Raw genomic sequence first — 27,976 nt, forward strand, 5'->3', positions numbered from 1 at the left:
ACTCGACTGGTGCGGAGAGACTCTCCGGACAGACTTACACATATGCTGGTCTTTTCCTTGTTCAGCTGCGCCGACGCGTGGACGAGGGTCGTGCGAGGAAGGCTGTGCACACAGTGGCGCAGCCGCAGCACTTACTTGCCTGCGCTCCGCGAACTTCAGGACAGCGTGACCCGACTTGAGGGGGACGGGCACATTCATTTATGCGGGTGAAATACCGGGGGGGCAGCACTGCTCCTTGGTTTCGTCCGCGCGTGGCTACCCCGGGAGTTCCTTTCGCTGCACCGCCCACACTTTACGCAAACCCGACTAGCTGCAGCCTCCCTGTGTATTCAGGCATGTTTTTGGTGAGGCGTGTAGGAAGGAAGCCGTGCTCTTCGGGGAACTGCCCACGCGTTTTGGTGCTTTCACTTGATGCGCTGCGCCGATTTCTCTACGGCGCAGCGGTGTGTGGCGCGACTCGTGTTGGCTCCGGAAACAAAATGAATCCGTGGATTCGACGAGCACGTGAGTCGAGACAAGCAGACTGAGGAGGCTGCTACACGCCCCGCGGGAGCGGGGGTCGAAATCACTGTCTCCCCCCGGAGTCTCTAGCGGGCCGACCGTCCGCGCGCCCCGTGCTAGTGTCCCTCCCGGGCTGGTTTCTCTTTCTTCTTTTTTCGTCTTCTGTCCTAGTTTATCCTCGCGACCAGCATTACAGCTCGGGACTTTTGTTGTGATACGCTGCGTGTCATTTTCCAGGTCGGGAATGCGGTTTCCACACTTACCACGCAGGCAGGCACACACAAGTGCAGAAGAGGTACGACGCGGGAACTGGGGCTGGGGTATCGAGCTCCAGTTTTGCCAAGACACAAACGCCTCTGAGTTCGCCGGTTTCGTCTTGTCCGCCTTCAGATACCATGTAGACACATAGAGCTTAAGTGTGCCTGCGTGTTCTAGGCGTGCTTGTCGCGATAGAAAGCTGCACTGTGGCGGCTCGCGAGCCCGACACGTTTTGCAGCGACAGGAAACACAGCCCCCTAACACCTGCAGACCTGTCTCCGTTGCGGTTCCTCGCTTCGCAACACATTTCCTCTTACCGCTTCTTTCGGCCGGCTTTTTTCGGGACAGACTTCGCGTTCGGGCTTGTCTCTCGCTAGCCGGTCGCTGGCTACACACCGCCGTCACCTCCACGCTCCTGTGCGGGCTCGCCACCAGCGGCTCACGTCCATATTCCGTGTCGCCCCCCTACTTCTTATTTCAACCGCCTTTCTGCGTTGCTGCGGACTTTGGCGCTGCACCTTCAGCCGGCCTGCCTTTCTGGACTCTACGCGTTCCTTTTTCTGCGTGTCCGCCCTTCTAGGCTCAGTTTTCGTCTAGTCCAATCCGTATTGCCACACCGAGTGTCGCGCATCCCAGACTTTCGGCGGTCTGAGTCACAAACAATTCAGGACTAGCCACGCGTTTTCTGGTGGCGTCGGGGAACGGGATATGAGGAACCCATGGCTGGGAAAGTTCGTGTGCCGCGTAGCCCTCGTTTCCGAGCTAGTGTGCAACCGCCCGCCTGGCTTTTGCCTGCCAGCAACGGGGGTCTGAGGGGGGGGGAGGGGGCTGCAACGCGAGACAGGGGAACTGAGGCTCGCATTTCCAGATTTGCAAGTGAGCTCCGTTTCGTCACATGCGTGAGTGCTTCGGCCATTTGAGATTAGGAAAAAACCTCCCTGCACGAATACAACTCGACGCTGCGGGAAAGGAGCCTCTTTAAGGGAAAAGGCCTTTTCTGCGCGTCCAGCGCGCGGGCCGCTGTGGTGCGCGTCCCCCTTTATTGAAGCGCGTAGCAGGTGAGAACAGAAGCTCTGAAGCCTTTGTATTTGAGGGCGAAAGGAGCCGCTTACTTCTTTTACAAGAGGCCTTGCGTCAGGGTCTTCCAGCCGATTGCTTTGCCTTTTTTTCTTGGGAAGATCCCGCGCGAACGCGTTGCCGTCGAACCTCCCAGTGCACACATCCTGGACGCGGAGACTCGGAGCGCGTCACGTGCGCAGGAGAAAAGCGGGCGGGAAAAAAGTCAAAAAGGCGAAGGAGCGCACGTCTCCCTGCAGCGCGCTCATGTTTTCGGACCGACACGTGTCGAACAAACTCTGCTCGCGGTTACGCGTGGTTTGTGTTGTGGGGATTCCCTGTGGTTGCCTCCTTTCTCCGCGCGTGTCTCGCAAACTCGTTACACGCCGCCACCCTCGTCGCGTCAACGAAAACACGAGCTGGCAGCTCACAGGTTTCCGCCGTTCGAATCACAAAACTGCCTGTTTCTGCCTCTCCCGTCTTTACCTCCCCCTTTGTCGCGGTCACAGCCTCTGAAGACGTGCGGAAATGACATTGTATCGCACATGCTCGTAGACTAGAGGAGACTAGAGGTCGGAGAGGGACGCAGATGAGAGGAAGCAGGGGGACACGTCTTCTGTCTCGTCTGCGTCTTTCTTTCACGCCCCGCTCTCGCTGTTTTTAGTAGACCCTAGACCCACGAAACGTGCGTGACTGAGATGTCGTGAGCTCAGCCCTCACCCGCCGCGCGCACGTCTCCATGTGTAGATGACGCGACTTTACGCTTTCAAAACAGGAAGCGGTACGCGACCAGAGTGCGCGGAGTCTTTATGATGTGTGTTGAAACCGTTTCTGCTGACTGGATCCGGGGCCTTCGTACAGGGCACAGGAACCCAGGCCCGTGGCCTGCGAGTCCGCAGAGGTCGCAGGGGACCGCAGGGTATAGCGTGAATGTCTCTGCATGCCATAAAAAACCAGCTTTGTCGTCCGCTGTCGATGGACAGCCTCTGTGAATCCGGAAGCACACTTGGAGCTTGGAGACTCCCGTGGGCCGACGGCCTTTCGAGGAGGTGACTCCTTTGCCTCAATTCTCGCCCGCGACGGAGAAACGGGGGTTGGGAGAATCACAGGAGACCCGCCCGTGAAGCTCTCCTCTTGCGTCATTCCGTGTGCATGCTCGGCGCACCCTCACTCTTCTCTCAACCACTGACGAATGCCGCGACTCTTGTGGCTGAGTAGTTGTGGGTTTCGCTTGACCTGCGGGCGTCGTGACCATGCTTTCCCGCGGAGAGACGACTCGTCCCTATCCTCCTCCGCCGCCGTCTTCGTGCACGCCACTCGCTGCCGCTGTCGCTCATCCACCCTGGCACCCGTTCTCTCCGTTCGTGTCCTCCTCCTCATGGCATTCCACCTATCCGCGCCCGCATCCCCCTCCTCAACTGTCGGGTCGCGCCTTCCAGGGGCCGAATTCGCCCTCGGCGCCGCCCCCGCCTCCTTCTCCTCGCCCTAAGGCTACGTTCTCGACGTTCCCTTCCTTCTCCGCGGGGGGCTGCGCCGTCCCGGGCGGCCTGCCTGGGATTCCGCCGCCTCCTGGTGGAGGCGAGGACGGGTCAGGGCGGCCCCAGGCGGCCGGCCCGCGGCCGTCGTTCTCCGGCGCGGAGCCGCCCCCCCAGCGAGGCGGGGGCGCCGAGTTCCGCGCAGACACGCGCTTCAGAGTCCACGCAGCCGCGTCGGCGGCGCCGCACTCGCCGCCACCTCCAAGCATTCAAAGCGTCGATGCATCCGCGACGCGCACTGCCTACATCTTGGAGAGAGATGGGATTCGCGTCCTCTCCGCGCAGAGCCGCGCTGGCGCCCTCGCGACCCCGGAGCCCAGCGGCAGCTCTGTGGGACGCGGCGCGCCCGTTTACCGCCCTCCGCCGCTCAAGAGTGCCGCGGCGGCGACGACGGGCGACACCGGCCGTCGGGCGACCGCGGGGTTCTCCGCCGGCGTGGAGGAGACCGGGGGGGCGGCGGCGAGGAAGGGGGGGAGACCTGGAGAGGCGGTCGCCGGGGTTCCGACCAGATTCGGTGGAGGCAGCCTCCCGCGTTCTTTCTCGAGGCCTCCACATGCAGGTGGCGCCTGGCGGCGGCCTCAAGCGACCCAAAGAAAGGAGGCGGGGACCCCCGGGGGCGCTCCACCGGCGACCCTGGGTGGCGTGCAGAGACACAGGGGACGAAGCCTAGGAGTTGCTCGCCCTGTTGAGGCTTTTCAAGATCGAGGCAGCTGCGAACGACGCCAAGTTGCGTCGGCTTTTGCTTCGACACCGCCATCTCTCTCATCTTGCGTGCAGAGCTACGTGGGCGCGTGGGGGCAGTGCCGCCCTGGAGGACCGGGAGGGCGAGGCGCGAACCAGCCGCCCCGTCTCTACGCGGCGCCACAGGAAGCCGCAGACGGCCTGGGCACCGGTTGGGACGAGAAAACGGGTGTTTTCGGCACTGGCCATGCCCCCTGCAGCCCCGCCAGTTTTTGCGGGGCGGGGGAGAGGCCGGGCCGCCTCGTCTCGTGCGTTTCAGTATCCAACACGGACTCCCCTTCGAACTCTCTAGCGTCCTGCGGCGAAGCGGGCGAGGAGGCTGCAGGGGCCCAACATCGCCAGGAGGGTCCCCCGCCCGCGGCGGCTTTCTCGCCTCTCGGTGCCTCTTCTTCATTTGCCGACACCGACTATGACCGGCGCCGTAGTTATTCAGGGGAGGCGGCCGACAGCTGCGGCGTCTTCCAAGCCTCTTCAGCCGCTGCGCCCGAGGCGTTCTCCGGAGGCGGCCCGGCTTGGAAGCCCCCGGCTGCGGATCCGCGAGCGTATTCACTGTCGGGCTCGCGACCGGCGTCGCCTTGCCGGCACGTTCGTGTCGCGTCCGCTGGCGGGCTAGAGAGCGACGCACATCGCCATGGGCGTGCAGAGACGCCCGCGCGGCGACAGGCATTCTCGTCGTTTCCGTCGTACGTTGATCCCACGCGGCGGGCGGGCAGCCCCGTGCCCCCGCCGCCACCCTGGGCTCGAGCGCCGGCCGACATCGCGCCGGCGCGGTCTGCGGCGGAGCGTGGGTCGCAGGCGCCCCCAAACCCCAGCACGGACAGACCGTCGTCCGCGCTGCCAGCTCTCCGTCCTTCTCTGGTGTTTGGCGCGCAAGCGCCTGGAGAGACTGCGCTCAGTGCATGCGATGGCGATGAGGATGACGGCGGCGAGGCGTCGATGGTGATGGACGACGAAGACGATGGAGGAGGAGACAAGCACCTCTCGGCAGTGGGCGCCAGTGTAGCAGAGACTGCGACATGCATTCGACGCGCCTCGTTCTCTCAGGCGGCTGACGAGGACCCCGCCGCGTTCCGCGCGCGGCTCGATTTCGCCTCAGAGAGGTATGTGGGCGCATGCGCAGCAGACGCCGGTGAGCCAGTGACGGGCAGGCACGAGCAGGCGGCCCCGTTTTTGAGCGCGGGTTGGGCGGCGTCGCCCCGCGCAACGTCTACAGATCTAAAGTCTCCGGTTCATCATGAACAAATCAGGGATTTCTCGGCTTCCAGCCGGCGATTCGAGGAGGTAAGCGAGCCCGCTGGACTTGCGATGCAGGTGTGGGATCTGCACAGGAAAGGAGAGCGCGCGGATCTGCTTTCCGCAAAGCGCGAAGCCACGGGGATCTGCGCGCCCGACGAAGTTGCGTCCTGGTCGGCGGCCTGGAGGGGAGACACCGAGAACAAGGATGCAGGCTTCTCTGGGGGTCGCGAGGGCACGTCCCTCGCCCCGTGTCATGCGGCTCCAAGGGTCCACCCTCCCCTCGAGAAAGCCCAGAACGAAGAGGACCGCGATCGCTCCTGCAGCCGCGGAAGACGAGAAGGCAGGCCCTCCTCTGGCGAGGCCGGAGACGACATGCACTCATGCTCATCTGTCTCTCCGTCTCGGGGGGGCGCCGGCGGCCGCGTGGGCAGGCGAGCGGCGGCGCCCGGGCAAGCGGTAGAAGGCGGGAAGGCGGCGTCGCGGTCTGCTGGGCGAGAGCGCCGAAGGAGACCGAAGAAGTCCCGGCTGGGCGACGAGGGGCGAGGAATGACAGACGCAGAGAGTGGGGGGCCTGGCGGTCGCACGCCGTCGACGTCCGCGGGGGACAAGCAGAGAAGGTTCTTGGGTCTCCTCGGGCCTCGCGGGCCGCGGACCTTCCAGCCTGGGGAACGGGAGCAAGGAGCGAGAATCGAGATGGCTCTCGCTGCACGCAATGCCGCCCGCGCAGCGCTGGACAAGGTGGAGTCGAGTATTCAGCACGGGCGACGCCACGGCCTCTCGGCGATCTCTTCCGCAAGCCACCAAGATCCCTTCATTGATTTTCGGTGTAGCTGGGAGGAGGGGTCGGAGAGGGACAGCTGCGCCCCGAAGCAACGGGACGCCTGTTTGGCTCCGCTGGCGGGCCTTCAACTTGGAAGTGGATCCTGCGGGAACGAGGCAGCTGGAGAGGAGCCCTCAAGAGGCGTCGAGGGTGAGGAGAGACGATCCAGCTTCGGAGACAGTCGCCGGCAAAAGGCACGCCTTCTTCCACCTGCCGCAGTCGCAGATGCAGCTCGCGAAGATCGGCGCGAGGACGGCTTTCAGGGGGGAGCGTTTCCCGCTGCTGGAGCCGCGGGCGACCCCGTGGCACTGCGCCCGTTTTCCCCGCCGGCGAGCGGCGAGCGCGGGTGCCGAGACGAACAGGACCGCCGGCGAGGGGAGCGCTGGGAGAGAAAACGCACTCGAGAAGCTTCGCGGTCGTTCGACAGGGCCTCCTGGGCCCCAAATGGACCCAGACCTTGGGAGGCTGTCCCCAGCCCCCCGCCCGGAGGTTTTCCCGACGGCAGAGGCAATCTTCCTGCGCCGGTCGCCCCAGAAGGAACGTTCTTCTCGGGCGCAGCGTGCGCACTCGAACTCAGCGCCCCGCAGCTTGCCGCGCCGACGTCGCGTTCGCCTTCGCCGCACACGCAGTTCGCCGATGTGAGTCATCTGCGGTTTCCGCCCTCGCTGAGCCTCTATGGGGCGTCTCCGCATCACGCGCACACCCCCACGTTTGCTACTGCGCGTGCCTCGGCATGTCCTCCGCCCGACGCGCACGTCTTCGCGCCGGCCGTCCACGACCCGCCGGCCCCGCACCCGCCGCTGGCCCCGCACCCGCCGCTGGCCCCGCACCCGCCGCCGGCCCCGCACCCGCCGCCGGCCCCGCACCCGCCGCCGGCCCCGCGGATTCTGCAGCTGCCCAGATGTCCGAAGGGGGCATGTGCGGCGGCGGTCGCTGGTAGCGAGAGACCGCCGAGTAGCCGGGACGCGCCAGACGGAGGCTGCGATCTGCGGTCCCCGGAGCGCGCTGCGCCCACGTCGATTTCTCCGCCTGGAGCCCAAGAGACACCCCCGCCGCCGGCGCCGCCTTCGCGCCCCGACTCAAGGGGTGGCGCCGCAGAGGCGGGCCTGGGAGACGGGGGCAGGGACGACACACGCGCTGGACGCGAAGCGCGAAGGACAGGAGACGGCACTGGCGGCCGAAGGCGTGTAGACCTGCCTTGCGCTGCCAGTGCCGACACGCACACGACAGAGGACTGGGAACGACGCGCAGCACTTCAGTTCAGACACGAAGGCGCAGACTCCAGACAGGGCAGTTGCGAGGGAGGTGTGAGGCCGGTTTCTTCAGGACTTGATGACTCCGCCAACGGCCATGTGTCTCCGGACATTTTGTCCAGTGCGTCTTCGCCGTGCGCCCCTTTTGCTGCGCGTGCCTCTTCTCTGGCTTCCGGGGCCACGTTGGGTCGCGCGAGCGCGTGTCTCCTCAGCCTCCAGAGCCGCGGCATTCCGTCGGGCGGAGCCCAAACCGCTTCGTGCCTCGCACCGGACGGGCGACCTGCAGAGACCGACGCAGCGAGCCGGGCGCAGCAGGAAGGGACTGGAGCCCACGCCGTGCGGGGAGCAGCCCACGCAGCGGTAGGCGCCGGGAAAAAGGGAAGCCCCCGGGGAGTTCTGGAGGCGCCGCGAGTGGATGCGCCAGACAAACAGCGCGCCATATCTCTGCACGGGACGGCTGTGGCCGACGTAGTCGGCGGAAGAGAACGGGCGCCTCCCGACCAGATTCGCAGTTTGCCGCCGCGAGATGGCGACGGCGAGCGCGAGACAGGGGACGCGCGGATTCCCTCAAACAGGGCGTCGCAGTTGGTGATGACGCACGGCGTCGTCGAGGCGTCCGCGGCCCGCGCAGAGACAGGCCAGGAGGAGCGGCCCTCGCGAAGCTCGGCGAGAGGTGAGGAGACAGGGCAAATGACGGGTGCGTCACGCGACTCATCGTCGCATGAGGGGACCGCGGCGGTCGCGTCTGGGCGGGCCCACCCGGATGCGGTAGCTGCCCTCTCCGAAGACAGGGCCGCTTCAGAGCTGGCCGAAGGCCCGGAGTGCATGGCTGCCGAGAAAGGCTCTGTGGGCGGCTACTCCGTAGGCCCTGTTCCCGACCCAGACGGCGAGAAGGCCGTGCCAGCTCGGGAGCTCGAGAAGCAGGCGGACCGCGTCCGCAGGTGGAAGCTGCCTCGCGCTGTGGCCGCGAAGGGGCGACAGAGGAAGCTGCCTCCGTCCTCTGGCGCTTCCCTCGGGGGGGCGGATGAGGGGGGGGAAAAGCAGACGAGAGAGACGGGCGAGGCGGAAGGCGTGAACCCTGAGACGCCAGTGGCGGGGCTTCCCGAGGAGCTCCGAGGCGGGGGCGGGGACAGCGAAGCAGCGCATCGTGAGAAGCAGCCCGGATCTGAGGACGCGCGGGAGGAGGGCCAAGCCGAGATGAAGAAAACGAGTCAAGCCCCCCCTACGACGGGGGATCGGGGCGGAGCGGAGGAGGGAGGGGAAGTGCCGACGGCTCGCGTCTCGCCGTCTGCGAGAGGGGCGGCGGGGGCGAGTGTGGAGGGCGGCGCAGAGCTGCGCACGACGGACGAGGCAGGGAAACCAGCCAAGCCAGAATCCGCTTCCTCTCCGTTGCCTGCCTTGATCCAGACGTCGCCCGCTTCCTCGCCTCACGCCACGGCAACGGCTGATGGTTCAGGGGGGGCGGAGCAACCGAACCAGGCAAGCGCGTCTCCTGCGTCCCCGGGTGCGTCCCCTGTCTCTCCGGTCGCCCCCCTGTGTGCCCCCGCCCCGACAGACGGTTGGGCTTCGATCCCTGCGTCGACCGCCAGTGCGGCGCTGAGGCCGGAGAGCGTAGCCGAGGAGGCAGAGGCCACAGGCAAACGAGGTACTCGGTCCTCGTTGGGTCTGCCTGCGGCGGGTTCGGGAGGTGCGCCTGCGGCTTCGCGGCTCCGTCTCGGGGGAGCGAAGGCCCCTATGGGCTCAGTGAAGGACGCTTCGCCTAGGTCGGTGTTTCCGTGGGGCGCCTTCGAAGCGTCGCTCGTCGGGTCCGGGGCGAGCCTGGCGCCTGTTTCTGGGGCCCCGCGCACCGCGTCTCCAGACGGGCCACGCATGGATAACGCCGGCGGCATCGCACAGGGCGAGCCCCCCCCCTCCTCAGCATCCTGCAGCCGGACAGGCGGCCAGGGCGCTGGCGACCGGAAGGGACACACAGACGGTCAACTGCACGGCGGTCCAGGGGCAGGGGTCTGCGGCGGGGGCGACAACGAGCCCGAGGCCGCCGGGGGCTCAGCTGCGCGCGGGGCAGTTCACGCGACAGGACCGGCCAGCCGTCCCTCCCAGCCATCGCCCGCGCTTCCGTCGCCTGCGTCTCCGTCGCCCGCGCCTCCATCGCCCGCGCCTCCATCGCCCGCGCTTCCATCGCCCGCGCTTCCACCGCCCGCCGTGCCAGGCGCAGAGCCTGTGTCTCCATCGCCCGCCGTGCCAGGCGCAGAGCCTGCGTCTCCATCGCCCGCCGTGCCAGGCGCAGAGCCTGCGTCTCCATCGCTCGCGCCTCCATCGCCCGCCGTGCCAGGCGCAGAGCCTGCGTCGCCATCGCCCGCCGTGCCAGGCGCAGAGCCTGCGTCTCCATCGCTCGCGCCTCCATCGCCCGCTTTGCCAGGCGCAGAGCCTGCGTCTCCATCGCCCGCTCCTCCATCGCCCGCCTTGCCAGGCGCACAGCCCGACGGCCGCGCCCCGTCGGAGCCCGTGCGGTCGCCTCCGCTCGCAGCGGAGACACCTCCACGTCCTGTGGCCTCGGGTCGTCCGGCCTCCGGAACTAACAAGGCGCAGGACGGCGCAGTGGAAGTCAACGCGGTAGTGGGCCGTGTCGTGCACACGCATGCAGCTTCTGAGAGAGCATCGGCGCCTCCCAGGCAAGGTGAAGCTGCGGCGGCACCCTCACCCCCTTCGTCCTCTCGCGCTACTGACGCTGCGTCCTTCACACCTTCTCGGGGCGCGGAGGGTGAACCTCCTGGCGAGAAAGGGGACGCGGGCGCCGCCGCAGGCCCCGGGCCGCAGACCGCGCCGCCGGACCGTGGACGGCCTCCGCCGCCTGCAGCTCAACCATCGCCCGATGCGTCGGTCGGTGGAGCTGGTTCTCCCCCTGGGGCCCCGCTGTCAGATATCCAGACGTCAGACTCCTCGGGCGGGGGAGCAGGGGGAGAACCGGCGGGGGAGCAGCGGCCTCCCTCGTCCAGTGCGCTGGACGCTTCGTCTGGTGCTTCGCCTGCGTCGGCGGCGACCGCGGCGTTTCCGAAGTTGGACGCGCTTCGCCGAAGTATCTGCTCAGGCAAGATGAAGGACTTCCGCCGACAGCGCGGCAGCAGCCTGTCGCTCTCCTTGACCATCACGAACCGGTCGCAGTCTCCGCGCGGCGGTCGAGGCTCGGGGCCAGGCGGGCCAGACGCCCCCGCCTCGGCGGCAGGCACGCAGAGTCCCCTGCCCCCCACGGTCGGCGCGGCGGAGAGTCTCTCTGAGATCTGGGTGGAGCTGCATGACGGCTGGAAGAGCTGGAGGAAGGTGCAGGGCCCCGACGGGGGGAGGGACAGGGGCTGCAAAGCGAGGGAGGCGGACAGCGGAGCGAAGGAGCGAGCCACGGGGCGGAGGCGAGACGGCGCGCCACCGCCTAACGCCGAAGCGGGGCGAGAAGAGGGACGGGAGGCCGCCGACAAAGGCCCCGAAGAGAAGCGGTCTGACGCGGCACCCCGCCTCCAAGAGAAGCGGAAAAGCGGAGAAAAGGAGAAGAAGTCGAGACGTGTGGATAGTGCACAAGGATCAGGGAAAGACGGCGAAGCAAATCAAGGAACTGCGCAAGCGACAACAGCTGCATCGCCTTCGCGACCCTCGCAGGTGCCCGACGGCGGCCGCAGACGGTCGGAACGCCTTCTGGCCTTAGTAGCGCAGAAGAATAAACAAACGCCGCCCGAGTTGCACACAGGAACGCAAGAGAAAAAAACAGCGTGCTCCCGCCACCCTTCGTCTTCCTCTCCAAGTGTGGCCGCGTTCCCGCCCTCGCCCTCCCGTCAGCCTCCGCTCGGTTCGTCCACGCCTGCATCGCCTCCGCCGTTAACCTCTTGCCTCGCAAGTCTCCAACCGTCCACGGCTTTGCCTTCTAGCCCTCTGTCGTCTTTCCCTTCTTCCGCGCTGTCTTCTTCCCCGCCGCTCTCTTCCTCTTCTTCTCCTCCGGCTGGCTTCTCTGCGTCTCCGCCGCCCAGCTCGTCGCCTCCCTCTCGGGATTTGTCCGTGTCTTTTCTGCCGGCTGCCGCGGCCGCGTCCCTCCAGACTTCTCCGTCTGCGGGCGCTTTGGCGTGCGCGCCGATTCGGCCTCTCCTTTCCGCGGCTTCGGCGCCGCCCGGCTGGTCGCCGGCGCTTGCCCTGCCTTCGACGGCGCCATGGGCCCTGGCGGTCTCCCCTCCCTCGCTCGCCTCGACAGTCCCCGCGGGCGCGCCCGCGCCGCTAAACACCCCCTCGGCGCGCCTGGCGGTGCTGGTGAGAAGCACGGCGCTGGCGGACAAAGCGTCGGTCTGTGATCTCAAGAGTGCTTTCCTTCGCGAGGCGCCCTTGACGAGCTCCACGGGGCACCCAGCGTCTGCGGCGACCGTTGTTTCGCCAGCAAAGTTGACAGGCGTGAGCCCGCTTTCGGCCCCAGGGCGGCGCCTGGGTCCGAGCCCCGCCTGGTCTTCGGCGTCACCGCCTTCGCTGCTGGCGTTTTCCGCGGCCTCCTCCTCTTATGACCATGGTGGCGCGCTGAGAAGCACCAGCGCATGGCAGTCGGTGGACGACTCCTTGCTGATTCATCTGCGGGAGGAAGACAGAGAGTCGTCGCTGACGCGGTGCTTCGCGGCGCCGTCTCTTCTTCCGCCTTCCGCATCGCCTTCAAACGGCACCACAGCTGCTCAGGCGCCTGGCGAAGGCCGCGAGGGGGCGACGGCGGACGAGCTGCGGCTGGGCGCGGATGCCCAGCGAGAGAGGCGCAACACCCAGTCGATGCCTCCGGAAAGTGGGGGGGTGCCGCGTGGGACAGACGCAGCGGCGCCGGCGGATGGCGAGGCGTGGGGCCAAGCGCCCCGGCGAGCCACGCCTGGCCCCGCGGCCGCGGGGTCCCCGTCGGATTTAGACGGCTGCAAAGCGCATCCAGGGGAGAGGCCACAAGGCGACCGAGGGACCGCGCCTGCAGCGAATCTAGGTGGATGGAACGGGGGCGAGGGCCCGCAGCCGAACGCCAGGAGGGCTGCGGATGGCACCACGAGAGTAACGCAGAGTGCGCGCGAGTGTGCTATAGGAGGCGCATTCGAAGGGCACATAGGAAACGGCGCCTCTGACAAAAATTACGCGACAGCCACATCCTCGGGGTACGCGTCACAGGGGAACACGAGGGGCAGTCCTCAGGGACATTCGGCTGCACTGACATCTGCCGTGCAGTCTCCTTTGTCGTCCGTGTGTTCGCCTGCTGTGGGCATCGACTCTTCGGGCCCGGAGAAGGCTGCCGCTCTGCAGGTTTCTGAGAGGGCCTCGTCGGCTCTCTCTCTGCTGCCCGGGTTGGAGCGTCGCGCCATGGAGAAGCCGCAAACTGCGATTGCGGCTCCAGGGGCGGCGACTGAGGCAGGCACGCAACCTGAGGCTGGCGCTGTCTCCGCCGGCCCGAGAGATTCAAACGGTGCCGCGCCAGCGTCATCGCACGCCAGGGAACCTTCTGTGCAAGAGACAGCAGAACCTCCGGAGTCTAGGGCGTGCGCAGCTGGACTCCCCGCCAGCAAGCGGCTTCAAACGACCCCGGCGCCCTCGCATTCGCTTCCCGCGAACCTTCTTCGCTCGAGCTCAACGCCTTCAATCGGCAGCGCGCCTCGTGCCGCGTCTCCGCCGTCCACGTCGGCTCCGCTGGCGCCGCGGGCCTTTGTGCCAGGGGCGTTGCCCTCTCTTCCGTCTCCTCGCAGGGGGACTCCCGCCAGCGCCCTGCCGCGTCCCTCGCTCCCCACGCCCCATATCCCGACTACGCCGTCTCTCGTAGAGGCGACTCGTGCGCCTTCGACCGCCAGCGTTGTGGCATCGGACGCCTGTCTCCGCTTGTTGCTGTCCTGTGAACAGGAGGTGACGAAAGCGAGAATCCACGAAGCCCGGATTCGCGCGCAGCACGCTGCGGCGCTAATGCGGACTCAGGTCCTGTTCAAGGAGTTTCAAAAGAGCCAGAAGGAGTCGCAGAGACTCCAGCAGGAGCGGCTCGCCGCGGCGCGGCGCGTCACCATCGCAGAAAACAACGTCGCCACGGCCTCGAGAAACTTTGAAGCGGCGATGCAAAGTGCTGAGCGCAGTAGGGGTGCCCTGCTGGGCGGAACAGCAGACCAGAATCTGTCTGCCATTTTTTCGCGTACCGTCTTCCCGGTTGAGGCTGCGTTGGCGCCCCAGACGCCCGCGGGCCCGCGCCCGGCTGCAGCGGCCGGTCACCCTATTGCGCAGGCGAGGGGCGGCACACCCTTCGCAGGCGGAGACCCCGCCTTCCTCGTGGGGCCAGGGGGGACGCGCGAGGCCCGAGCCAGTGCGCCTCGAGGCGACAAGGGCCTGGCGCGAGCAGCCGCGGGGTGTCTCCAGACCAGCGCGGGCTCTGCGCGCGTGCCGTCAGGGGCTGCGGAGACCGCTGCCGAGCGCGTGTCTGTTTCCCAAAGAGAGCCCGCGGCGTCGGGCGCTAGGAAGCTGACGCCGCCTCAAACAGGGGGCGAGCCGGCCGACAGGGGGGAGAGGGGCGCCGGAGCGGCTTCATGCGGGGGGTCCGCCGCCGGCGAGCTGCTGCGCGCCGGTTCGGGCGCCACGCAGCGGCCCGAGGTAGTGCCACGAGGGGATTCGCTGCCGCCGGACTCAACAGGCGCAAGCGCGGCTCTGTGTGCGGCGGGCAGACGTGAGCGAGTGCAGGAGCCCCCAGAGGGGGAGCGCAGGGCGGGGGAGGTGGGAAGGGCGGAGTCTCCGTGCGCGCCCCCTCGGCCTCCGGAGAAGCGAAAGCGCGGCGACGAGACGGTGGAGGCGGGGCAGCGGAGGAAAAGGCCGACCACGGGCGCGGCGACAGCGAGGGGACCTGGGTCTGCAGCCGCCTGTGAGGAGGAGGAGGACGAGCTTCTGCCGAGCCGCAGGAAGCAAAGCGACGGGGAATCCGGTCCGCGCGAGCGGCGATACTTCGAAGTCTGGCTCTCGCTCCAGGAGGAAGACAAAGAAAACTGCGGGGGCCAGGATACAGGCTGTCGACGAGGAGAGGGGACATTCCCGGCGGTGCGCGCCGTCGGAGAGACAGAGGGGTGCCCCGACAAGACTCGCGATGGGGAGCCAGCTTTTTGTGAAGGCGATAGAGGAAGCGATGCGGACGCCGGCGGCGGCGGACAGCGGGGCCTTCGAGAGGACATTTTGTTTTTCATAGACGGCGAAGAGGAGGGCGACCAGCACCAGGAGGAGAAAGGCAAGAAAAGAGATGCCAAAACACCTCCTGCTCGTGACAAACGACTGCCGTCGAGGAGCTCGCCACGGCTCGGAAAAAACACACCAGGGGCGCAGTCAGCGGGCGACGCCGCCAGTTCGCGGGCTTCGGGGACCGTGGGGGCCTCTGCCGCAAACCGCCGACAGCGCTCGCCTGGCGCAGAAGCTCCACAGCAGAGCGCGGGCGCCACGACGTCTTCAGGTAGGACACGTGAGCAGGGAGGCGCAGCTCAGTCTGTCGCACAGTTCGTTTCCACGAGGCCGCGAGGCCCCCGCGACGTGAGCTGCAGCGTGACGGGCGTCTTTTTCTTCGAGTTGTCACTCCGCCGCCCAGACGCACTGGTGGTGTACCGAAGGTGAAGAAGCACCAAAAGCGTGGCACGGGCGGGGATGGGACGCAGTTTCGATGGACCAAGCGTTTTGGTTGAATGCGTGTCAGCAGAGACGGCGGCCTGGTTAGGGGGTTATGCCACACACAAAGAGGGCATGCAGGGAGTCGCGAACCGGGCAGCTGCGATGAGAAGAGAGAGGTTCGCTTTTGTTGGCGTCCACTGCATGCCTGCGCCGTTATGAGCTGAAAGGAAGGCTGTGTGAGCGTGCGTGGCTTTCAGGGGCTGAGAAAAATTCCTCCAACGCACATATCTACGTGTCGGTTTTGAAGGATCTAGGCTGCACCGTGCCCCCCCTGCCAGCCGCGCGCGAGGGGCAAGCCGCAACGCAGACGGCGAAGGACAAGAAGAAAGCCTCTCCGAGGGCAGACGAGCGAGCGGCGGAGACGCGACTCGACAAGGTGCGTTCGCCGTCGGCGCTCGCGGGAGAGCGAGCCGTTCGGCCGTCTCCGAAGAACCGAAGAGGCCAGAGCGAGAAAGAAGCTGAGAGCAAGTCGCGCGGGGGGCAGGTGCAGACAAGAGGACCCAGCCTGCAGACGGCGGCGAAAAAGACCAGAGGAGGGAGAGAGAGGACGACAGACGCGCGAAACCCGTAAAGCCGCTCGTCGACCGGTTCGTTGGGGACAACTGCTTACGAGCAATCTGCTACTACGCCCTGAACGGCTCCTGCCTCGACCCCAAGTGCGCAAATATCCACCTCAACTGAGCGGCGCCAGCGGAGGACGACATGGGCAGTACGCGACAGCGCCAGAAACGAGTCGCGGGGATGCGCCGCCGAGCGGCGCGCTCCACCACCGCGCGTCGCTGTATTCCGCAACAATAGGCCTGTCTGCGTCACCCTGCGCGCCGTCGCCGGGAGGGCGCGGAGGGGGGCGCGGAGGGGGCGAGAGGCCCGACAGACAGAACCGACAGAGGAGGCGCGCGGTAACGTAGAAGACAATGCAGCGAAATGATGCAGAGGGAGGGAGCAAGGAAGCACAGACCAGCGGAGGAGACTGCGCGGGCCTGGGCTTTGTGTGTTGACCAGGGAGACCCTGTCACACGGAGCCATCCACGCACTCCAGCACGTGGACGGGCTCGCGGTGCTGGAGCAACGGGGCGGAAAAGAGGCGAAGAAGATGCGCGTCGCGGTAAGAAACTCCTGATTTCAGAGAGCGGACAGGGAAAAAACGACAGAGAGGAAAGGAAGCCTTGATCCAGCAGACAGCTGCAGGGCTACGGGGAGGCGACCGGCTGCGGCACTTCCTCTAAGGCGTCAACGACGGCCGCCTTCTGGGGCGCGCGTCGGGAGATGACAGGCCGCGAGGGCAAGCTGCGCATGTGGTTAGGCGTTCCACATAAAGCAGCAACGGGGATAAACTCCTCTAGAGCGATTTCATCTATCCCTCCGCACGGTAGTGCGGCTGGAGCGCGAGGCCTTCACCGGTGCGTCGCGGAGACGAACAAGCCATCAGCGGCGTTTGACATTTTTACATATATATAAATACGTGTTTCTCTATTTCGCCTGTCTGCCTGTCTGCGTATCGATCTCCACGATTTTGTGTATAGCTATAAATATGTATAAATACACTCGTGCGCGCGTAGTGTGTCGCCGTGCGTGCATGGAACCATCTTCGCATTCCTGCAGTAGAGGTGCGGACCGGCGTGGCACTCGGGTCCGCGCAGAGTTGATTCTGCGTTTTCCAACGTTCCGGGGAATTCGACTGCGTCTTCGTTTCGAGGAGGAGGCCGCGGGGCTTTTGTGGCTGCTCCAGACTGCAAGGTATTTGCAGCTGGTGCCTCAGCGTTTCGCGGCTGCGCATTCGTCGAGTCGCGGGTGGGGGGGGGGGAGGGGGGGAGCGGGGGGAGGCGCAGAAATACAGACAGAGCGGAGATGAAGGAGTCAAGGTTGCAAAGAGAAAGGGATTGCCCAGGGATGGTTAAAGATTCAGGGATGGCAAAAGACAGGATCACGCTCTGGGGCCGAGGGGTGTGCGATTGCTTTCGGCGCCTCATCGTATACGGGTGCGGTTGCTGACCCTGTAAAGATGGACGTGCTTCTGTGCAGAGCGGCCCGCGCCCAGTTTCTATTTTGTTTCTGTTCTCCCACGTCTGTATTCACTAGATCAGGTGCCTATATGTCTTTTCACTTTTGCGCGCACCACGCACATTCGACTCCGTTTGCATGCGTGGAGTCCTTTCCGCGGAGGGGCCCCCACGGAAAACGAAACTAGGTTGGGAGCCCACGCTCTGCTGCGACGTTTCCTAAGGACTCGATCAAACAAGACTGCACTTCCTTGAAACAGGGCTTGCGGTGTAGCAGCGTGCCTTCCACGTCTGCAGCGGCTCATGCAGCCTGTCCAGCGCTATGAGAGCGGAGAGTATATGCGTGCTGCCAGCTGCCCCTGCTTTCGTACGAGGTCCACGCGCAGCGCACCTGTCGGGGATGCGGCACTGTCGATCCAGCCCGCCCTGAGGAAATCGACTTCGAGACACCGCTGCAGGGATCAGAATTGGCTTCGAGTTTAATCAAACCCTAAACTTGTCTGCGAGGCCGACCGCGCATGCGGAATGGCGACGACGAGATGCAGCGTTCATGAGCCTCCTGCTTCCAGCCTGCCCACCAGCTCTCTGCTCTGAACCCTCCACCCGTCAGCTCTCTCCGCCCACTCTCTTCGGTAAACACAGAGGTGAGGACTGCGGGCCTCTAGCGTCTCTGCACTACCAGGAGTAGTGAAGAAGATCTTACTGTGTAGCCAAATAAGGGCCCATGCACTGACTACATGTCGAGTCATCGAATGTTGTCGTGTCGACATTCGGGTATTCAAGCCTCGACTTGAAGATGAGAGCGCGACGTTAACGCGAAAGGACACGAAATGACATCGCGCTGGTGAATACGCGCTCACAAAACTTGAATCGTGTTAGCTAGCGGGGGTCTGAGGGCGATAAGTTCACAGGCAATACGCAGCAGACTAGCGAAGGCAGGGTCTCAGGCACGAATACACTAAATGGTGGGTACGCGGTCCCATTCGGCCTGCGAATTTCAGCAATGACAGCTCCTTCGGCCTCAGAAGCCGGAAGAAAACAGGCTTTCGAGCCCGACGATCCACGCAAAACAACACGCACGCTCAGGACGACGCGGGACGTTCTCCTGGGTTTTTTTGCTGGACCTCCTCTGGGGGGAAGTGTACGCTCAGTATTTTCTTTCAGCCTGACTGGTGAAACCTTAGACGCCCCTCCGCGGGGCCTTGCTGAACTCTGTGTTTTACCGATGCACATGTACACTTATTGTATTAAATACACCGCCGAAGGAACGCCAAGGTTTTGCCCGAAGAACAACAGATTCCCCAGCGTCGCGCGCCTGATACGGCCACGACGATCCCGAAGCCTACGTGACATCTACGAGCGAGCGCGCCAGGAATCCAAGGGCATATATAATATATATGAACCAATAAGCATTCCTGCGCCGGCTTCCTCTTGAGCCGCGCGCAAGTTAGAGCCACACGCGAGTCTTCCACAGGCGAGCTGCGAAAATGTTGTCTTGAAGGGACTCGGCGCTGTCTGTCAGTCGCCTGCCGGTTCATCTCCACGCGGCCTCTCGCCCGCCAAGAGTTCAAGAGTCCCGACTCCAGCCGAGACCCTCCACTGCGCTCATCCAAGTCTTCTCTTGACGCAGAAGATCCGCCTTCCTCTGCTTCCCTGTCGTGCGGAGTGGGCACACAAGCCGAAAAACCAGCTCATCTTCTAAGCGCGTGGAGACTACATTACCGCAAAAAACAGGAAACCTGAAAACGTATCGAAACCCCTGCGCCGGCGGTAAAGCTCCTCCTCCCCCTGCTCCCCTCCATTCCCCGCTGCACTCCTCGCGCGAATCTGCATCGCCTGTCGCTGTCTCAGGCCGCTCTGAGGACAGGGATGCCTTGATGGAGCCCAGCCGCAAGACTGAGAAACGTCAAGAGATGCGGGCGGTAGCGGGCAACCGTCGTGAAAAAAAGTCGTCGCGCAGGGGGCGATCCCCCTCCCATCCCGCTCGGCGCATCTGTCTGCAGCAGCGCCCTCGATGGGCATACCCCCGGCACGCTGCGCGAGCCTTCTCTTCTGCGAGACGCCGCTCGCGCCTACAACTTCTCGGCGCAGGCAGCACATGCCCTCTCTCAAAAAGCATCCACCACAGACTTTCCGTCTCCGCCCTAGAACAAAGCACGTAGAAGTCGAGCCAACTCTGCTTCAACTTGGCGCTTGCGCCTCTCACCGCACCTGGGACTGCCCCGATCCGACACGAGACGAGGCACAGGGCAGCACGGAGAAGAGAGCCGGACAATGAGAGGCGTTCGAAGAGGGCTGACAGGCGTTCGAAGAGGGCTGACAGGAGTCCGCAAAGGCGAATATTTCCTCTGTTTTCGCGGTGGGCTCTATAGAAGGTAGCGACGAAAGAAGCTGGAGAGAAGACGCGACAAACAGGGCGCCACAGAAGCAGAGGCGTGTGACAGATGAGGCACGAAATGGCACATGCGAACCCGTGAGAAAACTGCGGAGACGCTTGCAGAGAAGCGCGACCGGAAGGAAGGAGCAGATATCCCAAGCGTCTCATTCTCCGTCACACCAGGTACAAAACTGCCTTCGCCAGAGATACAAACACGACGGGCGCCGCGACACACCTTCTTCTAGCCTTGCCGCCGTTGACTTTCCATTTCTCCTGGAGAGTTCGCCTTCCTCCACACTGTTCCTGAACGGCTCACCCCTCTCCTTGCCACGCGTCACCCCTCGCCTCGGCCCATCCCCCCAAAGACACGCTGAACCCCTCTCAGCCGCCAACCCTGCACGCAAGCGGCTCATCGAGATGAGGCTCCTCTTCTTCTCCTTGCATCACCTTCTTCTTCTCCAGTCCCGGTTGGCGCACGAGCGCTCGCAGATCTTTTCTGAGCCCGACGAATGCCTTGTCCGCACCGCCTCCTCGTCCTGCCTGCCCCCTCTGGGAGTCTCCACAGGCCCCACATACTAGTTACAGTCGTGACGGCATCCTCGCCGCGTGCGCCCGCCGATTTCTTCCGGCCCCCCATCCTGTCTTCAGACCCGCTGCGCCGACCCGTCGCCTCTCGCTTTTCAAGTCGACGGGGCGTCGGCGCCCTTGGCGCGGTTGAAGGTGTTTTCCAGGAGGAACTCTCGGTCGAAGTCATTCTGCGCGAAGCGGCCCTTGTCTACCTGGCGCCGTTCTTGTCGCAGCTGACGCATACAGAGAAAGCCGAGAGGGGCGCCGTCAAGTCTTCCCGCAAAACCGAGGCAGCCACGCAGGCGCGGACAGAATTTTCCCTCCACCTTAAGCTAACTGAGACCCGCGCAAGACAAAACACGCCCAACTGCGGCAGCCGCCTCTGAGCGATGTTGCACGCGCACGCGGAATAGCTACACACAACCCGCCGCCGACGGCGCTACCTCTGCTGCAGAGTCTCTCTCCATCCACAAATATAATGTATAAATATATATGCATGTATATATATGTACATACGGGTGCAGCACACAGCGATATGGTGCAGTGCAGTGCGCAGGCGCGTGTGCTGGGGAGCAACGGAGGCAAATAGGCATGCTATATAGGGCGCAGAGGGGGAGAGCCCTGGGTTCGCTGCTGTGCGTCGGCCGCATGCGCTACCTGGTCCTGTCGCTTGTTGGCAATCAGCTGCTGCTGTCGCGTGGCAGCGTCGCCGCATCCCCAGACTTCGACTTCGTGGACTTCGAAGGGACATTGGAAGGCGTTTTTCTCTTCGTCTTGCTCAGCCGCGTAGTCTCCGCTGGCGTCGCCTTCGGCGGCCGTCGGGCGCGAAGCGCCATTCGCCCCCGCCGGGCACCCGGGCCCCTTTCCGTCGCTCCCGAGGGAGTCCGTCCGCCGCGAGACCGACGAGCCGATGCTCTCTGTGCTAAGGCTCGGGCCTCTGTGCCGAAACACGGCTTTTTTCGGCGGCAGCAACAACCCGGGGCCGTAGGTCGCGTCGCTCTTCGTGCAGTAGCAATTCTGGAACTCTGCAGCCAGCAAAGATCCACGAAACCGCACCAAGAAATGTCACCAAGCTGCAGGCACAGACAAGGGGAGTGTACAAGGCGAACCGACCACGAACACGCGCGGGGTACCAAGTCGTGTGCGCCATCAAGAGAATGGCCCCTTTGCATGCGCCGCTGCGAACCCACCCCCGCCCCCTCAAGCGGCAGGAGTCCCACAGGCTCACGCTACTGTCGAGAAAGGCCGCAACAGCGGCGCCGGGAACGGGCCCCGCCGCCGCCGCAGATCAAGCCGCTGCATGCAGACTGAGCTCGTCACTGCAGGCCCAACGACACGTGCGGTGCCTGGAGGTTCGTAGGCCAAGTTTGGTGGAATGTCACATCGAAAAATACCTGCACACGACGACCCAGAGGGCAACTGGACACCCGACAGCGAGGCATGTTGAACGCGGCGCTAACGAGGGGTGAGACAATCTCGACACCGTCGCCAAAATGACGCCAAACACCACCCGCGCACAGAATGCAGACGACGCACGCGACAACGATCCGTCTGTAGCCTACCGTCGCCTATCCAGAGTCTGAAGCACCCTGACTGGCCCCCGAATCCGATGCCCTTGGGGTAGAACTGATTCTTCACGTTCACGTACACAAAGTTCCTTCCCAGGCCGCTGGGCCTGAGAATAAAAAGGAAGGAGAACCAACCGAGAATGCGTCTCGCCGATGATGGCAGAACCCATATTCGCGCGGTCAGTGACGGCTCACAGCGAAACAGAGCAGAGAGCCAGACAAGAGGGTAGGAAACTGCGAAAACGCGATAAAGCGACGCAAATGAAATAAGCGAAAGCGCCAGCCTGAGACGAGCGCATGCGACAGCAGAGAAACACGGCGACCGCGCACACAAAGTCGACGACAGAAATCATGAGAAATGGGGCGAAGAAACCAAGCGCATGCTCTGAGCGTAAAACAGGACAAAGGCCTGCATTTATCCCTACTCATAGCTACAAAAAACCAAGGCGACAGAAACCAACGCCCGAACCGCGAGGAGAGCAGAAGGTGTGGGTCTCCCGCATGAACAAAAAAAAGGCAGGAGACACCGCAAAGGAAAAATAGCTGATAATCTGGAACTGAGGCTCCAGGCTGAAAAGAAAACAATTCGAGTCTCCAAAGAAGACATGTCCTGCGTCTTTCCATTCCCTAGCAAAAAACGGCACAGACAACCGGACAGACACGGAGGCGATAAGCATTTTTCTCTGGCAGAGAAACCCCCACGGGGAGACATATCCGAAGTTAACAACACCAGAGACTCGCACGAAAGAGAAAAAAAGCCTCCCTTTTCAGCATGCAGACCTTCCTACGGTCTTTTTGTGTCTGACCAGTTGCCTGCAAAAAAAGGGTGAGTCCGGCTCTTCTGCATCCTTCCCAGGCAATCTTCCCCAGCCACTTCTCTGTGTTTCGGTCTAGAAGTTCGCCTTCCAGGCCTTCATCGCATCGCTGCGTTTCTGCCTCTGCCGGTCAGGTTGAGGTCTGATTGGAGCCAATCTCGGCGCGGCTGGACAATGTATGTGACGCAGTCATCCAGAACTACTTGCTTATTGCCGGTTCGGTCTCCAGCTCCGCGTGGAGACACCCTGGAGAAGAAAGTTGAACGCTTACACTGAGATCAGAGCCCCGAGGATCGGTCCGCGCTTCGTTTTGACGATGAGCACGGTTGGAGCATCGTAGAAGAAGACGCTGCTGCAAATGCGATTGAAACTGGCGCCTGAAAAAAACCAAGAGAGATATAGCTGTCTCGATTTGGGTTGTCAACGGGTCACGTGCGCCAGTATGAACCTGGCGGGGGCGCGCAGCCCACTTCATGTATTCACCTAGAACGCAGTCGACGAGAGAAGCCTCAGGGAGCGGTATCGTAATGAATGGTACTTTACAGCACATTATAAGGTGACAAAAGTCATCCCATCCTCTCCACAGCCGGCAGTCTGCAGTTATATGGATCCCACCCTCCTTGATCTCTACAACTAAAGACTTGGTTAGGAAGTGGGCACTGCACGCCAAGACCGTTTAGAAAAGCGAGACTGGCGACGACAGCCGCGCCCCGGCTGCAGAAGGAACGGAGCGTACCTTGTTTCCACGAGGAATACAAACGACGCCAAGGAATGAGAGGCGGGAATGCAAAGAGCGGACTCGACAGGCGAAGCTGAACGCACAGACCGCAGCGAGAAGCAAATGCGCATCATACACAGAGACACCCCGACCGACGACAGAACTGAGTCGTCCAAACATGATCCTCAAGCAAGAAAAGACACGACAGGCAACAAAGGCAAAACCGGATTAAGTTCAAACTCTACACTGGATACGTCAACAGCCGATGAGCGATGAAAAAGCGAAGCAGAAATACGTGGCAAGCTGAAGGGGCAGCGCATCGGGGACGCAACGAGACTGCCGACAGATTCGCGCGGACGTGATGGGCATCCCGCCGATCCTTGTCGCAGGCCCTCGAGCCTGCTTCTCCCCCGCCTGCACGTGCTCACCATCACTGCGGTCTCGTCTGTGAAGATCTTGCTGCTACTATCCAGCGGGCCGTCGCCTCTCCAGCCGCCAGTGCAGTGGCAGATAGTATCCAAGCTGGAGCTCCGCTGCGACGGTCGCTCGTTCTGTTGAGAATTCGCCCGCGTGCGGCTGCCTCGGCGCGGCGACGACAGCATCGTGGAGCTCCTTCGCCGGCGCTGCGCGTAGACCTGAGCGCCACCACGCCACAGAAGAGAGAGGAGCGACAGTCACAAATTGAAACACGACTCCGCGTGGAGGCGTTAACGCCTAAGACGGGACGAGAGGCCCTCGTGGATAAGGTGCGATTCGCAGCATCCGGAACGACCGCTGCGACATGACGCACAGCCGGCTCCGACAGCAAGGAAGCAGCCGAAGACGACACACAACGCCTCGATCTGTCGCGCCTCACTCCTGTCCCTCGCTCCAACCTCACGCCCTCTGATGCGCTCGCTCCACGCGGGGTGTTCTACTCTACTGCGGACGACACAGCGATGCCTCCCGCCTTCTTCCAGTCTCCTGGGGCGCCGGCGCGGTCGCAGAGCTGGCTGAGCTGCTCACCTGATACTGAAGGGTCGGCTGCTGTGGTGGGGCCCCATCCTCGGCCTCCGGGTCAACGGGCCCCAAGAGGAAGTGCCTGACGGCAGTGACAAACAGGGTGGGGAGTATCGGCAGAATCTGCAGCAGCCACAGAAGGGCGTCTTGCTGCTGTTGCTTCGAGGAACTCTGCCCCTGGAATGACATCCCGCCGGAGTTCCCCGCTGACCCTCCACCTCCTGCGGACTGCAGAGCGCCCGGGGCGCCGGCCGCCCCTCCTCCTGTCCCCGCGCCCGCAGCGGCGGCCGCCGACCCCGGCGCGTCGGGCCCGTTCACACCCGAGCCCCCGCCCCCAGCCGGGCCTGAGACCTCCGCAGACTTCGACGATAGGCCCGCAGCGCAGCCGGCAGGCGAGGTGGCAAACGCGTTCAAGAGAAAAGAGAAATCCAGAGGCGTGAAGGACGGAAGAGAAATCAGAGTTGACGACGACGTGTCCCAGCCCGACATGCCGCCACCTGAGGTCGGCTGGCGCGCTTGCGGCTGACCGTGAAACCTCGCCCCTTCGCTCTCGGCTACAGGGCTCTGAGGGGACGCGCCCGCGCCCCGGTTTCGAGCGCGCGCCGGAGAGACACTCCTTGCCCGAGGGGCACGCGGCAAGCTCTCCGCCGCGCGCGGCGTCCGAGGGGCTGACGCGTGCTGCCGCTCGCCCGTCCCGCCCGCGGCCGCGGAGCCGACGTCGGCGGGCTGTGAGTGGGCTGCGCAGGGCCCCCCAGGGGGCATGTGGGCAAAGACGAAGGGATCTGTCGCCGAGAATATCGGATTGGAAGGAGAGATGATGGCGAGAAAGAGCAGGTAGGCAGAGACAAACACCTGCTGGAGGACCGCTTCAATCCCGCACAGGGGGGGTGGAGGCAGACTTATGGCTCCCACAATCGCCGGCGCGGCTGCCGTCCCCGGGCCGCTGTGCTGAGATGACCCGGAGACAGTCTGCAGGCTCTCTGTCACCGAGGGGCTGGCCGTGCTCGTCGTCGCGCCTCCGTGGTGATGAAGGGCGAAGCGACCTCGAGTCACGTTGGCGTGGTGAGAGGTGGCCCTGAAGAGCGCATGCGACATCAAAGGCGAAAGGTTGGGGTGGAGGGGCGGGGAACCTCAGGCGTCCGCAGGCAACACGCAACCATCCCGTCCCCAGACCCCCCTCCGATTGAAAGAGCCCGAGGGCCTCGTGCCTCTCTCCCTCCACATCCCCTGCATGCCCCGCCTGTCCCTGTCTTCCCTGTGCCTGTGAAGATCCCGTACGTATCTCCTCTGCTTCGCCTGTCCCTGCCCAATTACCTACAGGCTGTTTCCTCCTTGCTTCGTCTGTGTCTCTCGATTCGCCTCTCCTTTTGATATCCGGTTGCGGGCTGGTCTGTTCGCGCCAGTCACGAGCTCTCCCCTCTTGTCATGCCAGCTCTCTCTGTCCCACAACCCAAGTGCTCCATGTTTTAGACCCCAAACGCCCCCGTCCCTCCTACACAGACCCCCGGGGGGACACAAACCGATTTTCAGGAAAAGTAAACCAATTAAAAAGGATAGCCATTTACCAACCCGTCCTCCTAGCTCTCTTTACCCACTTACGCTCGATCCGGGTACCGTGAGCCACTCGAGTAGGGGCCCTGCTGTCTCTGCCGTTTGTTTTGCTCCTCCAGGATCTTTGAGAATCGGGACAAGAGACGCTGAAGCATGTGCAACTGCACTTCTTCCTTGTCTCCGTAAGCGCACGCACTGACTGCGTCAACGATCTCCTAAACAGCGCGACACACAACAAGTAATACAGCAAACATGCGCGTTAATGTGCTTCTCACGGGATTGGCGCCGTTGCGCCTTCGCCGCCGTCCGTGGATCCCATCGCGCATGCACCATCTACGCACACTGCGTAGCTCTTCCTTTGTCCCTCGCCGGTTCACGCCTCTCTCTGAAACAGTTCCATTTCGTTTCTGCTCCCCTGTCAGCCTCCGTTCGTCCTGTGATCTCGTCCCCTATGTTCCGCGTCGCTTGCTCGCTTCCCGCAGTCTTTCCTCCTTATCGATCGATGCTCAGAGGAGGTCGCTCCCCTGTCGCTCATCTGCGCTGCGGCCCTCCCTGCGTCCCCCCTCCTTTCCCCCCCCCCCCCCCCCTTCGCTCCCGCTGTTTCATTGTTTCTGTTGTGCGCCTGTGCCGGCTGCGCATTCCTGCTGTGCGCTCTCGCTCTCGTCTTGGTACCTGCAGAGTAATGTACGTGCCGCCGCTGTTTGTCTCCTCGCCCTTCCGCGCGCCCTTGGCGGAGCAGGCGACGTTCCCGAGGCCCTTGAGGCCGCTGGCGCATCCGCCGCTTCCGCTCGAGGTGAGCTTTGAGGAGGAGAGCTGCCCGCTGCTGTCGAATTTCGTCAACAGAATGCTGCTGCTGCTCCATCCACGGGCTTGTAGCTGCTGCACGCGCACGACGTCGCGGAGCACGGGCAGCAGCACCGCCGCCGTTGGGTGCAAAACTGGCGGAAACAGCCGCAGGAACGAGTGCAGGGAGATCCGCGCCTTCGCCGGCGAGAACTAAGAACACAGTCCGCGCACAGAGAGAAAGCTCAAGTCACTCTATAGAAACACGGGCGCACACGACCGAGGCGCAGAGAAAGACAGATATGCAGAGAGAGAGAGAGGCGCCGAGAGGCACACGACGAGCGAACGACGCGAAGTGAGAGACGGGCAGTGCATGCGGGTGCCAGGGGGGACACGACAACGAGAAACAGAGTACGCCCCCAAAACAGCAGTCATGCGAAAGGAGAAGGAAAATGGACCTGAAAAGAGCCGCAGAGGATCACGAGAAGCCGGAAGCGGGAGGCCCCGCGAGGGAAGCCAAGGGATTCGAGATGAGGCGTGGACAACGAGGCTTACTTCATTGAGACCAAAGCTGGAGACGAGCTCGTGGACTTCGTCCTGCGAGAGACGTTGATAGGAGAGCGCCGGCGAGGCGTGGGAGAACTTGGAGCTGGAATCCCCCATTCTCGTGTCCTTCAGTTCGTCTCAGTTGTTCGTCGTCGCCTCGTCTGTCTATTCCTTTCGCTAGCCGGCTTGGAAATCCCGCATCGATTCTGTGCGCGCCTCGTCCGCCTCCACACCCTTCTGCCGTCCGCAGGCCTCCGCCGTCTACGCTGGTCTGCCCCCGCCCTCGGGATGTGCGCCTCCGCGGCGTCGCTCGAGCGTCTTCCGGACTCTTCCGCCGGCGTTTTTTCCCTTCGCCTACAAACGAGCTTCCTCCTCTTCTTGCTTCCTTCTACGTCTTCCTCTCTCTCCTGCGTCGACTTCTGCAGGTGCGCCGTGAGGCCTCCTCTGTCGGCCGAGCGACCTTCTCAGTGAAGAATCGGATTCCAGCCTGTCAACCGGGCCTCACATTCCTTTCGTTCGGCTCGCCGCTCTCCTCGCGGGCCTCTATGCCTTGTCTTTCCCTTCACAGGCCCTCTGCGTTCGCCTTCCTTCGCCTCGCTGTCTGTGCGCCCACTTCCGACTTCTCCCTTTTTCGAGTCTCGTGTGAGGCAGCGCGCCAGACAGACAGAGAGTGAGAGAAGACGTGGAATTGGAAGCCCCAGATACCGCAGAAGGGTGCCGAGGAGACGCGGGAGAAGCGACAGCAAGCGAGGCGACGCGGTGAAAGAGTCCACCTACCCACGAACCGCCGGAGGAGACCCGAGAGAAGAAAGAGTGACAAAAATAATCAGGTGCAAAGCATGGGATAGGGAGTTGCAGCTCTCCAGATGCACACAACCGTAGACAGTTCGACTCGCAGCAACAGGCGACCCACTACTTCGACGCGATAAGGATGGGTAACGCCTCATGCACTCCGCACTGCCACTACGTGGCTACACAAGACAA

At 63.7% G+C, this 27,976-nt stretch overlaps 2 protein-coding genes across 2 annotated transcripts; one reads left to right on the top strand and one right to left on the bottom strand.

Annotated features, from left to right (window-relative positions):
- Positions 1–3,068: 3,068 nt before the first annotated feature.
- Positions 3,069–15,639, top strand: BESB_023580 (uncharacterized protein; the record flags this gene model as incomplete). Its single annotated transcript, XM_029361060.1, has 2 exons — positions 3,069–14,856; positions 15,266–15,639. The coding sequence occupies 2 exons, from the start codon at positions 3,069–3,071 to the stop codon at positions 15,637–15,639; spliced, it is 12,162 nt and encodes a 4,053-aa protein (XP_029215875.1).
- A 4,486-nt stretch (positions 15,640–20,125) lies between these two features.
- On the bottom strand, positions 20,126–27,109 carry BESB_023590 (TLD protein; the record flags this gene model as incomplete). Its single annotated transcript, XM_029361061.1, has 11 exons — positions 20,126–20,245; positions 20,670–21,037; positions 21,575–21,687; positions 22,106–22,207; positions 22,667–22,772; positions 23,132–23,207; positions 23,542–23,748; positions 24,119–25,187; positions 25,712–25,878; positions 26,336–26,659; positions 27,002–27,109. The coding sequence occupies 11 exons, from the start codon at positions 27,107–27,109 to the stop codon at positions 20,126–20,128; spliced, it is 2,760 nt and encodes a 919-aa protein (XP_029215876.1).
- Between the last annotated feature and the right edge of the window lie 867 nt (positions 27,110–27,976).

This window comes from Besnoitia besnoiti, chromosome XII (genome assembly GCF_002563875.1).
Source record: "Besnoitia besnoiti strain Bb-Ger1 chromosome XII, whole genome shotgun sequence".
Classification (NCBI taxonomy): domain Eukaryota; phylum Apicomplexa; class Conoidasida; order Eucoccidiorida; family Sarcocystidae; genus Besnoitia; species Besnoitia besnoiti.